Consider the following 15,581-nt stretch of genomic DNA (forward strand, 5'->3'; position numbering starts at 1 on the left):
GGCAGAAGGATGATCACATTAACCCGGTGTAACAAGTGGTGTTCCCACAGGTTTTATTTCCAACAATCTATGAAAGAGGATTAGCCTACCATGGAAAACACTGGTTCCAGGTTGTACCACAAGTTGCGCCCATGATTCATGCAATGTATCATGTGGGGCTAGGAATAAGGTGGTTATTTATAATCCCATAAGTGGTTCATGCTTTAACATTCCACAGGCACACAGTCAATCCCCACATACACTGATGGGTAGATAATACAACAGGGGATTCAAAAAAGGCTAAATACGAGGAGGACTCACACTACCAGATGGAAGAAAAAAATAACTTGTCAGACCGAGGTGCTGAAGAGCAGAGATACTGAGGAGTAACACCCAAACTGTTTTGCATTGGTCTGCTCTTGCACATTATTTAATTCATGCAGACTGATAAGTTTGCATTTTAGAAATCCAGCCTTAGTTTGACTGGAGTTCAGGGCCTTGCTCACATTTACATTCCTCCTTTACATTTTAAAAAAACAAAAACAGAATCGAGGAATACCTTGAGGATGACATGAAGTTGTGTCTTTGTGCACCACAGTGCGGCTTACAAAAAGAAAGAGAAACTGTAAGAAAAATGATTTGTCTGTCTTGGACAGTCTGACATTTAGAGGGTGGCTCCTCAAAGTTAGGCCATGGTTTCACATCTCATTGTGGTCTGGCAGGGCCACAGATGAATGAGCTAAGGACGTCATTTCAAGGAGGCAGGGCAATACATCAGTGACACTTCTCTTTTTCAAAAACTGATTAAACATACTTTCCAGTTTCTAAACAGAAAAAAATGGCTCTTTGTTGATGGTTTTTAAAAGTAATAAGGTAACTTATTTGCATTCAATGTATAAGCCTAAAATCGTTGAAAAATGTATGTGTGTACCTTAAAAAGCTTTTGTTTACTTTATTGCACATGCAACATATGAATCTGTTGTCTATATAAATAGAATAAATGTGAAGTACACAGCACTATCACAATAACATAATCAAATGTCCCATACACCACTTGAGTTTCTGTTTTTCTGACCATGAAAGTTGCTGTCTTCAGTGTTACAACAACCACCATTACTGATAAAAACTGCCATTATCTGCACAGAGATTTACCATCAAAAGCCTTCATGCTTTTAATTGAGCATATCTGCAGGAAATGTAGTTGACTTTCACTGACAGTAGCTAAACACAGATGTAAAAAAACAACTGAAGAAATAAAATATCTATTCCAAGCTGTCGGTTTTAAAGTAGGGAGTGTCATATCCTCATCATAACCTCCAGTGCTGTGGGTCCATGATTGGTCTGGTATGTACATCACCCTCTCATTACTAACTCAACTCATCTCCACCCTGCTTTCTTTCTTTTATCCACAGATATCGCACATCATTTTTTTGCCTTAGACAAAAGCTTGTTGGATAAATAAGGTCTTCTGTGGAATCCCTAACGAGCTGAGAGCCCTCTGACTCTAATGCTTGTTTCATGATATTTCTCAGTTTCTGTCTGGATACATGTAAGATTTTCTTAATGTTCCGTTAAGTGTGGTCCAGAACAACAGTAAGAAGCAGAATGGCTTGTAATGGAAAATATTTTTCCAGGATATATGACTTCTCATCATCCACTTTATCGGATGTTGGCTCTCCTGTAAGAGACCCATATAACTTCAGGACAAATATATGTACAGAGTTCAGAGAAGGTTTATCAATCAATAGGAATAGTTTGACATTTTTTGCCCAGAGTTAAGGTCAAAAGATCTAAACCACTCTCATGTTTGTCCCTTAAATATTAAGCCAGGAAACGGTTAGGTTAACTTAGCTTAGCTTAGCAAAAAACAGGAGGGTAACAGCTAGCCTGGCTCCAAAGGTAAAACAAATTCAAATCGTAGCACCTCTAAAGATCCTTAATTAACACTATCTGGACTATCTGCACTATCAGACTATTTCTGCCATACATATACTGTATATAAACATAAATGTCGCATTGGCCGCTGCTGTCCATTGGAGCTATACATCAACGCGGCCGCCATCTTGGGACAGGGGAACTGTGTCTAATGTAGGTCTATGGAGTCAGGGCCCATCCACAAAATCCATCAAATCAACATCTCTTGCTCAATTTGTGACAAATTGTCAAGTTGTTTGGTTTGTAACAAATGCCAAACATGTATTTATGATACAGGATACTTGGTTAAAATTGAAAATGCTGGTTGTCATACCAAAATACCCTATCTTGTGTAGAAAGTAAAAGTAAGCATTTTTAAGCCCTAATATAATTATACAGGTTATTTAAATAACATTCTAAATAAAAATTCATCCCCAGTACAGAGAGCCCACAGCACTGCAACTTAAGAAACCACATACAAATAGACAAAACAAGCAAACTAAGAAAACATCTTCATCAATTTGACAACACATGCACAGCATTTAAAATACAAGCTGGTCAGGACCTACCTCTTGTGATATATCAAACTCAAAAATCAAAAAAATGGATTTTTCTACGAGTCTTTAAATACAGTTAGTCTATGGTCAGAATGGGTCTGAACCCTGTCCAAGATGCTAACTTAACAGTGAAAATGCCATAGACAGGCTATCACGATTAGCATCTTAATATTAACCCACGAACCAACAACAATCAAATGTAGCTGGTTACTTATAGACATCCGTTTCTTAATGTACAGCTGAGAAAAATAATAGCAAAAGCTTAAACCACAGCTTTGCCTTAATATAACAGCAACTATGGCAAGTCTGAGTGGACAAAGCGCGCTGCACCTTCATAACTCTGCACATTCCTCTAACTCTGTTATTCAAGAGATTAGTTTCATTACTGTTGTATTTAAGTAACTTTATTATCAGGTTCAGCTGCTACATTTCATTTTAGTTCAGCTGCTACATTTCATTTTAATTTTCAGAAGTTTAGGCCGGTGCACAATTGTTAATTTTAATAACAAATGAGTAAATAAATAACAATTCAGCACATTTATATCTATCTGTTAATTTGTTACATTTTGTTTCAAAAAGTTAGGTAAGTAATGTTAAAGTTAAGCCTGATGCCTTTAGTCCCTTCCACATGGTGAGGTGTACACTTTATCAATTCAACAATGGTATCGTATCAGTATCAGGTATCGACCGATGTGCAAAGCCCAGGTATTGGCATTAAGACTGAAAAAGTTGGATTAGTGCATCCCTAATTGTGACATTGGCAAACATACAGTATCTGATAGAATACTATAATATGCAAAGAAGATGTGCCAAAATGAAAGGAACATTTAATTTGTTATCTTGCTACGATAAATTGAAACAGCTGAGAATAAATCATGCAAACTAGTGTGAATAGTGCAACCAAGTTTCATAGCACTCTGCTATACAAGGGTGGTGTGTGTGACTGCCCACTGCCCTGTCTGAATTTGGCTTTTTTCATCATGGTTATAAACGACCCACAGTTTCCCTGAAAGACGTGACTAAAAACAGTCATAAATAGAGAATGACCGCTGCAGGGCTGCAGTCTTTGCTCACTGTCAAGAGTTTGCTCTGGCTCTCTTGTTTGCTTCCTCTGTTTTCCTTCATGTTATCCATCGGTCACAGACACACATAACCAGGCAGAATGAGGGAAACAAGTCCAATTCCAATCTATTCTAAATATCATGAATCAATATGTCAGAATGCGACATCATTCCTGACGATAACTCAAATCTTTGCCAGATGGCTGCATTGTTCCAACAAAACTGGGAGGATCCAGTATTTGAATATGAACATGTACTGCAGCTTGTCCTGGAGGCCTGCCCATACCCTATCAAAGCCTTGTGTGTGTGTGTGTGTGTGTGTGTGTGTGTGTGTGTGTGTGTGTGTGTGTGTGTGTGTGTGTGTGTGTGTGTGTGTGTGTGTGTGTGTGTGTGTGTTCTTGTGTGTGTGTGTCTGTGTGTGTGTGTGTTTGTGTTTTAGCTCATAGGTTCTCACTGCATGGCATTTCTCTTCCCTTTATTTTGCATTAAAACATTACCACAAACAAGGTCTGGCAGCCCAGTGATCGTGTGCTGCTTCTGCTTTGAGGAGCAGTGTGACGTGCTGTGTGGTCAGCTGATCTGGATGTAAACACACATGTAAACACACACGTGCACACACACACACACACACACACACACACACTTTATTCATTCTGAGGAGCTTTCACATTAACCCATTGCAGTTTCCACAGAGATAATCTCTATAAACAGATTCTGTATATGAATGTAGACTCTGTAGGCAATGGGACAAGATTTTTGCAGCAATCTGGTTTCTGTAGTCTCAGTAGTACTGACCAATCACGCTGGAGCATGCTTTGGTTGCATGCAGGTAAACAGTGAGTGTGGCGGGCAACACATTGGCCATCATGCAACCCACGGGCTATTTTCTGACAATGATTTAGCTTTTCATGATATTTTTGTTTTTTATTTATCTACATTCATATGCAGATATCTGTTTATAGGGACACCGTCTCTCAACTTCAACTCCATTCTCATGTCTCAAACAATGACCACCACTTGGAAGATGAAGTCTCGGCCTGGATTTCCTCTGACTACACATCAGACAGGTGGATCATGGGGTCGGATATGGCGCAGAGTAAATTCTACTTTCACTAGGACAATTCAATCTACATGGTTTATGGTATGGTTCCTCTACCTTTTTTGTAACCAATCAAATTGTTCTGTTTAGACTTTAGAGATAGGTGAGGTTAGGATTTGGACCACCCCTGGGATTTAGGCCCATTGTATGATGTGATATCCAACCACAGTTTTATCAACTTCATGCACTTCATTATAGAAGTGAGGGGCTATGACAGCTGGGCTGTGCTGCTTCTAAACATACCAGACAGATTAAAAAGCAGCAGGCTGTTGTTAGCACCGAGTGCTTAAAGCCGGACTTTGTAAAGTCTATAAAAGGAATTAACACATTCTTCCTCTTAAAAGTGACCAGGTTAATTCATAAGTATTTGAATACACCCAGAGGTTCAGCCATAGCTGGTCTGGTATAACAATTTTTTTATGGTGGCTAATGTTAGCAAACTTTAAATATATTACCGTGTAACTAACACTTCCAAGACAGCTTGCTTTACTCTCAACCTGTGCTACTGTTACTATATTTGAGCTTTTATCATTTTACTGTATATGTCTTGTGTGGTTTCTGTGTCTGAGTGTTCATCAAACATTACACAGCTCTTATTAGGCAGTTTGGATGTTTCCACTAGTGTTTGGCACATGACGAAGTCGCCGCCATCGCCTACTGGTGTTCATGATCATCAGAATCTATCATCTGTGATCAGTTTTAGAAGAATAGGATCGCTTCATGCTCTTTCTCGTGGGAATAAAAAAAGTTTTTTTTGATTGCTGCTCCCATACAGGGTTGAAACTTTCTCACCTCCAACTAGTGAATAAGACTTGCAAAGTAAGACCAGGATGCTTATCAAATACATAAATGATAACTCTTTTATTTCAGATCATTCTACTTCCAAATAAAAGGTTAAATGTGATAATTGATTATTTGTTTGCAAATTAAACACCCAAAAGATCTTCAGTTAAAGCAATCTTGCCACTGAGGATCATCACACTAACCCTAAGTAGAACAAGTACAACTGCTGAAATAGATTGGCGACGTGGCTTCTTCTGTAATCATTAGACACTGCAGACGTGACCAGAAGACACTCAAGCCTCCCTGATTGATTTCTAAGAGGACTGTCTCTCGCTTTCCTACCTATAATGAGCCCCCCATGCTTGCAGCACAACCAGATTCCTGTCATCTGAGGTCTTCTGTGAACGAGGTGCAACACAGGAAGTGCTTGCTTATCCTAGCACCCTTCTTACGCAAATGTGATGTAAGTTAGGTTTCTGACTAGTCCTGACAGGCAGGTCTTGCAAAGGAAATAAAAGTGAGTCACGTCTGTCATTCTCTCTCTCTCTATTTCTTTCTCTCTCACTCAGTGCGTTTACATGGACATCAGTAACCCAAATATGGTCCTCATTAAGGGAATTATAGGATTAGGAAGTTCCCGACGTGTACATGAAAGGAGGTTGAATGGGGAAATGACAGAGTAACTCTTCCTTCGGTACAGTAGGTGGCGCTCCGCCAATATACAGCTGCTCTGAATACAGCTTTTTTTTTACAGTTCACCTTTGTCAAATCACAAGTGGGAGGAAAATGGACAACTTTTGGACAGAATTACGACAGAATCAGGTCCTCATGTTAGTTGCCATGGGGAAATCCTCCCTCGGTTTAAAGGTAACGCTCTATTGTTGTCATTCTTAGGTTGTTTACGGTGCCGTTGCTTCCTGGTTTATTCTATTTCTGGTTCAAAAGCCACTGCTGCTCCGGAGTTATAACCAACGGAGCATGCGCAGACGCAAAACCTGATATTACATACACGAATAATCGGGATACTGAAGGAGTTCTCTAGGTCTGTTAACAAGGTATGAGAACTCCGAGGGTACGGTGTTTACAAGGTGTTTGAGAAACCGGAGTATGCCCTTAACCCAAGTAAAATAGTTTTTTTTGTGTCTCTCTCTCTCATCTTATTAAATGTCTATCTTGGGGAACAGTCGCATATAAACAGGCATCAGGACCGCCCTCAATGCATGTGCTCGTGCTTTAATAAAGCCGACCTCTCTTAACTGGGCCACAGCCACAATGTGTACTATGTTTAAGCACAGTACAATTGTACTCACACTGGGCATGGTACAAGTGAGTGTGGGAAGTGTAAGTAGACCCTTAAACTTTGATACGATATTAGTATATTAAAAAAAACACAGCAAAACAGAAAATACATTAAGTCTGCAGTAAACAAAACAGGATCATTTGAAAATAAGACAAATTTACTGAGAAGGATTTAGAAAAAAATGTACATTTCTTTAACTGAAACAGGATTCATGAAGTTTTTGTTACTTAAACTAATGAAACCCTCTGGCAGCAATGCTCCCTTTCACAAAGCTCTTTTCTCACAATCATTTCAATTATTTGCAGTGCGTGGGGATGCTGCTGGAGACAGAGTCAACGCTCTTCGCCTCCTTGTTGAAAGTAGTCTCTCTGTAAGAGAGCAGAGCAAATTGCTCAGCATTGTTCTTCTGCCCACATAACCACACTCTTCGAAACCGAACACAACAACTCCTCTCAGGAAATGCACATTCATGCTTCAGCCTGAATAAAACATTCTTCCTCATATTTGAACCTTTACAGAGCAAAGAATATGTGACATCGTCGACAAGCAACATGATCCACAACAAATGATCACTGTGTCACTATCCAAACACAAAGAGAATCTCTGGATTAATCACCCACATGACTTTATTCAAAAGAGAAGAAGTAGCATTTGCCACCTAGCTCTACACAGACTGAGTTTCCTGACATGAATACTAGGGGTGTGAATCTCTCACTTATGAGATGATCCAATACATATTTAGATACATAGGCTACCATATGATTCAGGGATAATACATATTAATATGGAAGAATTCAGCACGGCTCGTTTTGATGTTGAATCCATTTGAATCTGTTAGTTAGTTAATATTTGTTTAATGTTAACACATAAGCCAGGGGACCATACATTTTAATATATAACGATTTGGTGCAATTCTATGCACGCTGATACAGTTCTCAACATTTGTTTAAGGAAGACATCCATTCTCTATAATGGATTAAAATAACCCAGTTCTATAAAAGTGTCACTGCTGCTTATCTTCAAATAGATATATGTCATCAAAGTATTTTTGTTCCTTTCCATTATGACTATAATAATAAAATGGAAGACAAATGTTGTGTTTATGACTTTTCCAATAGACACGGGTAGACAAAAAAGACTTAGCCTACTGAACAAACAAACTAACGTATTTACCATGCGACCAGAGACATTACTTAAACTCCACTGTCAGAGGTCCTGAGCAATAAAACGGGCTTGTGATGACCTCAAAGCTGTCACGCCGCAGTAAGGGCTGCCCTGTCTTTGGGTTTTTGTCTTGTGCATTTCCTGTTTTATTTTGAAAGATAACTCTCCTCTTGTTCCAGGTCACTTGCCCTTCCTCTTGTGTCACCGATCTGACGTCATCCCCTGATCCTTGATTGTTTCCACCTGTGGTCCCCCTCCCTTCATGTGTATAAAGTCTGTGTCTTTTCCCCTGTCCCGTTGCCAGATTATTTCGCACCTTGTGTTGAATGTATCCAGTGTGCCATCGGGTTCATTGTTTCCACGTTCAGGTGTTTGTATTCCTTGTTTAATTACTTATTTTGTTCACTTTGTTTTTTGTTATTCCTCCTGTACGGAGCGTCATAGTTTAGAGATTCATTTGTTAACTTTGCCCTTTTGTTTTTTCCTCCTGGACGGTGCGACTTTATTTTGTACTTTGTTTTTTGACCATGGATATTTGTTTGTTCCTCCTGTGCGGAGTAATTTTTTGTTTGTGGCCCTTTTTGCTCTGTGCCTGTTTCTGCTCTTGTCGTCAGGAATAAATTCAGTTTTGACCCGCGAACCTCCGCATCTGAGTCCTCATTCCTGCCTGGGCCTGACAAAAGCTTTCCATGGTCCTCTCCCCAGGTGAGTTTTAAGATTTGTCCTGCTGCTGCTGGACTTTAGAGCTGTTCTACAGACCTTCCAAGTGACCAGACTTTTGTTGAGTTTTCCTTCCTTCTTATAGAGTCCAAATTTCTTCCAAACTTTAGATTTTTAGATGTGCTGTAAACTATGTCGTCCGCGATGTTCTTCCTCACAATCAACCATAGCAACGCTCAACGCTGGTCTAACGTTATGCTGTCATCAATGTGAGTCTCGCGAGTCTAGCGGTGACCTTTTAGCTTTTATGAGAGTGGAGCAAATCAAATGTTTTATGGTCACAATTCCTCTCGCTAAGCTAGCTCTTCTTAAACACTGAACACTAACCACAACTTAACTGAAATTATAACGTCAAAACTAAATCAAAATAAAAACGTATTAAATTCAAAAACATTGTGACCTTGCTAATATGGACTTATTTTCTGGAGAATAATGGGCTGGAAATCAAGTGATAAAGTGGGAACATTTTAATATGAATAAATGTTTATACTCATTGGCCACTTTCATAGTTACAGCTGCACAATTTAATGCAATCCAAAACAACAGCTCTTTCATAGATTCTGCATTTACAAAGCATTTACAAAGCATTTATTCAGGTGTTGTCCAACACTGTCAGAGCTAGTAATGCAGCTGTCTGTCTTGCAAAAGATTACTTTACATTAAGCGGTGTTTCTAATATTCTGCCCTAATAAATGGAGTAAATGGAGTGGACAACGATTCAGAAACACCTCTTAATACAATATAATCCAGAGCAACAAGTAGTAGCTATTTCAAGCTAGTTTTGGAGTAAATAGATGAGTTAGTTAGTGAGAAAAATAAATAATAATAGTGAATTTTATTTATATGGTACACTTTAAAATATGTGCTTGACAGAAAGGTAAAATAAGGTTTAAAATATAAATGAAAAATAAGCTTCAATCTCAGAAATTGCGAGGATAAATACACTACTTCATTGACAAAGTGACAAGAGAGATGTGGCAACACGAGAAGTTTAGGGCCCAAACTACAAGAAAGTTTCCATGATTAGTTGCTTGAGATGTAGAAATAGGTTCTGCTTAATTCCTGCTCCCACAGAGAGATGCGGTGCCTGTCATTGAGGCTGCTGTTAACTGGATAAAGTTTCACGGGCAGCCCCTGTTCCCTCTACCATGGACCATTAATTATGACTGCTTAAGTGTCTATAATCAATCTTTTTTTCATAATAATAATGTATAAAATGTGACAATGTTTGAGGGGTCTCTTATAGACATGGGATGGCATGAACATTTTATGTCAGTTATTATCACGATATTATCCTGATAATCATTAAAATGGCCGTAAAACAGACTAATGTTTTTATTGCATCACTGATGGGACATACAGAATGACATATGAAATAATTCCCCCCTGGGATTATTGAAGTGTTTTTGATTCAGATTCTGACACACATATTTTTAAGTAAAAAAACATTTCATACATGATAGGGTCCTCCTGATAAAAAATGTCAATACAGGATATTGGGTTCACGAGAACGAGTCCAGATTTGAACACTATTTTAACTTTCTGTATATTCTTTCTAGGTGTGGTTGATTTCAACAGAGAGATGTGGTGGACCTGCGCGACACAGTGAGAGATTAACATGGAGCATTTAGCTCATTCATTATATCAGATGAAAATGGTCTCAAAACGGCATAATTATCGCTTCTTGCAATAACTTCTGGGACAATATATCGCCCAACAAAATTTGTTTTTCATGACAGGCCTACCTGCATGGTTGGGATGCTATTACGTTTACACATTCGGGCTGCAGACAGTCAGACAGACATATGAACACCTGGCAAAATACTCCAAACCTCCTCTGTGGTAGTTCCTGCTGTGTGTGTGTGTCTCCAGGACCAATTTTGCCATGATGACACAGACTCACAAGGTAAAAACAGTACCAGCGTTGCAGCTGGTAGAAGAGTGAATATTGGACTAACGTTCATTAGGTGGTCAGAAACACCATTCCAAATGCTCATTATCTACATGTGTAAATAAGCAACTGTTGCTAACAAGTTTGGCATGTCAACATAAGACACAAGTGATAATGCTGGAAAGTCAGGAGTAAATCTGAGCTTGTAATGTTCTTTAGCAAACAGGAACTGGAACTAAAGGCGATGAATCATCAGGCAGTTTTAGCACAAGCCAGTGAATGCTAATGAGCTAACATGAAGCACCATAGAAAATGAATTATATGAAGGTTCTCAACATGCAATTTGTCCAATGAGGAATCTACTACAACAACGTTTGCGCTTTTAAAGTATACGTAAATTCATGAAGCACTTTGATGTGTCCACACTGTCATTTGGTCCGCAGGAAGAAACTTCCATGACATTATGCTTCATGATCAAGAGTTATCTACCCAAAGATGTTTCATAGATTCATTGATTTATAATAAAATAATCTTTCAATGCATCACTGATTTATATCATCATGTTATACCAACAACAACAAACACATGTATACAAGAATTGAATTGATTTGAGTAATCAGTGAAATTCAGTGAGAAATGAAAAAAGACTAACTGCGACCTCCAGTCAGGGATCTGTGTGAAGGACCAATACAAACCAAATCCATTTAGATGTTAAGGAAAACATTAATGAATGCATTTTCCCATAAAGGACCAATATCCTTAAATAACTTGCATTAGTATTCATGTGTAAAATTAAAGGTTGAATATATAGAACATTTATTCAAAGCTATATTTTTAAAAAAGAATACACCCACGGGGCGTTTTTGAGGGGTACAGAATGAAAGTATTGCTTATCCATTAAAAAAAATTAAGACTAAAATAATATTTAAAAAATTGACGGGTTTGACAATGCCTTTCTGTCCCGTTGTTTCCATGGTAGCAGCCAATAGCGTTGGGCGTTGCTGGTTGCCAGGTTTGTCTGTTGTTGGGTGCAGCTACTTTAGGCTGGCACTGGGTGAAATAGAGTTTGCCAATCCTGCAGCTGCTTCGGAGCCTCAGTGAAGGGGGTGTTATTCGTCCCAGCAGCTGAGTGAGCGGAGACGGGCAACAACCAGAGTCAATATAGGCCGAGCATTCACTCCATGGACTGAGAGAAAGGAGAGGAACGCCATTCAAACGCACGCCCACATGGCTACGCTTCTCCTTGATCGCTAACATCACTTTCATCTTTACTTAGCTGGAACGGCTAAAGCTAACTGTCAGTCAAACTCCTCTAATCCTTGTTTTTATGGTGTGATTTGCTAGAGGGGGTGGGTTCAAACAGGCTCAAACAGACTCCGGTCTCCTGTAGACTACTGGGTGTTCTGCTACTAGATGGCGGTGTTCTGCTCTTTCTCCATATTCAACCTTTAATTCAGCTCAATTACTGGCATCAAAAGTGAACTAAAAAGGCATAACTCTTTTCTGCAATAAAAACAGTCTCCAAGACATTGCACAGTGTATTGAGCAGTTGAGCACGCTCCTTTAGCTTGGGTGTGATAGGCAGACATCCAAAAAGCCTCTAACAAGGTATGTTGATAAAACAATGTGCCTGGCTTTGTGGAAAATGTCACAGGTGTTGATAATAACAGAAGGGGAAATAAAGGCTTTGATTATTTTTGGTATTATTCTGCTGAATTACTAACAATTACAGCTGATTACCACAGACATTACTCTTGTGGTTAATAATTACACTGTGTCTATATTCCTCCAGACTGGTGTGTATGGTTAATGTAGTAAGATTCAAGTTTAGAAATTATTAAGGATATTGTATGTTGAGGGAAAAACTTAGGGCTGGGCGATATGGTCAAAACCTTCTATCTCGATACAGGGATACATTATCTTGATAACAATGATTTAGGATATAGCAAGTTTCATTGTAATTTCATAACTAAAAAGTCAATATCAAAAAAACTTTTTTGAATACTCATGTGTGAACATAACCGGCAGGAACGAGAGTGTAGGGCATCATCCAAATGCGAAAGAAATCCCTGTAAAGCCGTTCAGTTCTCTGACATTGTGATAGAAACAATATAGAAAACCATTAGAGATTGTTTTGAAGATATATATCTGGGCAGGTATTTAAGCTAACATTTTCTGAGAGTTTTGAGTTTATGTGCTTGTTATTGTCCATCATGACACCAACATTTTGAACTATGATATCTTGATACATTATTCCATCTCTACGAAACTGGATAAATCATCCCCAAGCCCTTGAAAGAACAGATACTGATTTCCTGAAAGATATATTTTTTTGGTTGTGTTGATTTTTGGATCACTGCATAGAGGTAAAGTCTCTCATCCATTGTGTTCATCATTCAACCATTGGTTAAAACTAGCCTGGTGAGACCATCCTGATCTCTGATCTCCATTGTATTTAAGGGCGCACTCACACTGTCCATCCGTACCGTGCCCGTGCTTTAGGGTACTTGTGTAGACGTGCTTTACAAAAGCCCACCTCTCCCAAACGAGCTGTGGACGACAAGCGTACTTCGCCTAGACAAACTTACTTTCTGAGCTTTGCCTCTACACTGTTAGTACGTCATACGCTTTAGTGATCTGATTGGTTGATTTGGCCCGTATGTTGGTGATAGACAGATGGTTTATCCAATCAGCAACCAGTATTTTCGCCCCTTCCCAAAAGATCTCCAAACCAGAGTTCCCAGATGGATATGCTGAGCAAATGAGAATTATGCGAATCAATCCATCTTGTGGAGTCAGGTTAGGTTAAAATAACCATGCATAGTAATATTTTTGTTGACATATAGGCCTGTTGGCATTGGACTGATGCAAAAAGCTGAGCAGCTGATCAACAGAGAAAATATCCTCTATGTGTTCTGACCATTAAAGCTAAACTGGCCTGTAACATCATTAGAATAACAATAACACCATATTCTCTCTCGATTCTGCACTCCTTCCATAAGACAGGCAGGAAGCAACACAAACAGCTGTTTGTTATGGGGATGCAGGTTGCTACAGTAGGGGCTCTCATGTCACACGCCTAACAGGCCCTTAGACCCCCTGCTGATGGGTTTGATTTCATGGATCTTTGTTGTTTAATTATTTAGATCAAGAGTTTACACCAGCTAAAGCCTCCTGGAGCCAACGAAAGAGCAATTAATGACATATAGCCAGGTCTCTGCTGATGGTGGTGGTGCCTGCTGCCGTGGTCCTGCATGACGCTTCCTGCTGCTATTATCACTATTGCTACTATAAACTATCATTAGTCTTATAAATTATAACATTTGTAGCCATAAAAACACCATCAGTAATATGTCATTGTATCACAGCTGTTATTACCACTACTCATCATTGATCATATTTACCATAATTATTATCATTGTCATATTCTATCACCTTTGCTGTGCTTGTTTCTACTATTCAGCTTTATTAACTGCTATAACATAAGTCATATTCACATTACTATAGATATTATTATTGTTACTGTAACTTTTGTGGTTGCTTGCATCTCTGGAAGTGTCTCTCTCTCTGTCCATAGGTCTGTCTTTTCTCTCTTTCTCTCTCCTTTTCTTCCTCCCCAACCGGTGCCGACAGTCTATACCTACTCTATATTTAAAGTGTCTTGGGATAATTTATTTTATGAATTGGCACTGTAAATATTAATGAATTGAATTGAATCATCGCACATGCATGATAACACTTCAGCAACCTCAACTTAAAAAAGGACTGTGAGTCGAGACTGTACCTGGTCTCCCCACACCCCCACACCGAGAACAGATACAGTGAAAATTTGCAGCACGGGGACGTGATGGAGATGAAGGGGATATTGGGATGGAGCGGATGGAGACGGGGTGTAGGCCTCGACAACTGTTACCGATACAACAGCAGAACGGACCGTGAAAGCAATCACACGCGGCCTTCTTGTAAACTGCGTCAACAACAGACTGTGCGTAATCTCGGTGTGCGTCTGCTGCGTCCAGACAAGAAGAGACACACACCAAAGTTGCCTGTGGAATGTGGAACGCAGCATGTCACACACACACACACACACACACACACACACACACACACACTAACACACACTAACACACACACACACACACACACACACACACGCACAAACAACTCACGGTGGCCGAGGTCAGGCTGCTGTCTGTGAGCGTGAGGTGGTGCGGCTCCCATCTCCGCAGGAACTTGGAGGTGAGGATCTTGCTGAGGAAGGTGCGGGGGTGTTTTACCACGCACACCTGGATGTCCCCCTCGTGCAGCAGCTTGTATCGCATCCCGCTGCTGCTGCAATGGTGCAGGGACCTCTTGCACGACCCTGCGCTCAGCTTGGTGTTATTATTCCCCTCCGACATCTCCCCCAGCAGAGGCTTGTTCTCCTCGCACTGATAAAACTGGTTGTTGTGCAGCTCGTTGGCCCCGCCGCCGTTGCTGCTGTTGAAATCCATTGTTCAGTAATCCAAGAGCTGAATGTTTCCAAATGTTCCTCTCAGGGGAGGGGAGAGCGATCGTGTCGAAACGGTCCAAGAATCCTACATGTATATTTAAAAAAAACAGAACTGGATAAGGTCGTTCGGATCGAGCTGAAGGGGGGGTCTACCAACGGCTATAACACGACCTGAGTTACCGTAGACACGGCCGAGACAGTGTCTTATGGCAGGATATTCAGACGACCGAAGGTTTTTATGATACAGTGTAAATAATCCACCATTTTCCTCCCCGCACAATGCTCCATAAATTGTCCCCACGGTGCGCGTCTCGCCTCCACCCCCTACCACCACCACCACCTCCACCACCACCAACGGGCTATTCAATATGTTAGGGCCATGGCCTTATCCATTCCGTCCGCCCCGGTACCAAACACAATAATCCACAGAGAGGGAAGCATTGGAATAAATAGGACAACGGTCGAATTATCCAGTGGCGTCGGTTCTAGGCTCCTCCGTGAGGTTTCGTGGTCATCGCAGGGCTCACTCGCACGGTTTCCTTTTATTCAGTCTTTTCCCCCTATCGTGGTGTAAAGGAGCCAGCACTCTCAGGCAGCGCCGCTCCGATTGGTCCCTGCCCG

At 40.2% G+C, this 15,581-nt stretch overlaps 1 protein-coding gene across 1 annotated transcript in view; it reads right to left on the reverse strand.

The window, feature by feature from the left end:
* cmip (c-Maf inducing protein) overlaps window positions 1–15,265 on the reverse strand; it is a 68,143-nt gene extending 52,878 nt beyond the window's left edge. Inside the window, exon 1 of the mRNA XM_083916824.1 lies at window positions 14,638–15,265. Within this exon, the coding sequence (XP_083772950.1) occupies window positions 14,638–14,961 (324 nt within the window). The 5' untranslated portion in view covers window positions 14,962–15,265. The remainder of the gene's footprint in view (window positions 1–14,637) is intronic.
* Between the last annotated feature and the right edge of the window lie 316 nt (window positions 15,266–15,581).

This window comes from Echiichthys vipera, assembly GCF_963691815.1.
Source record: "Echiichthys vipera genome assembly, chromosome: 7".
Classification (NCBI taxonomy): Eukaryota; Metazoa; Chordata; class Actinopteri; order Perciformes; family Trachinidae; genus Echiichthys; species Echiichthys vipera.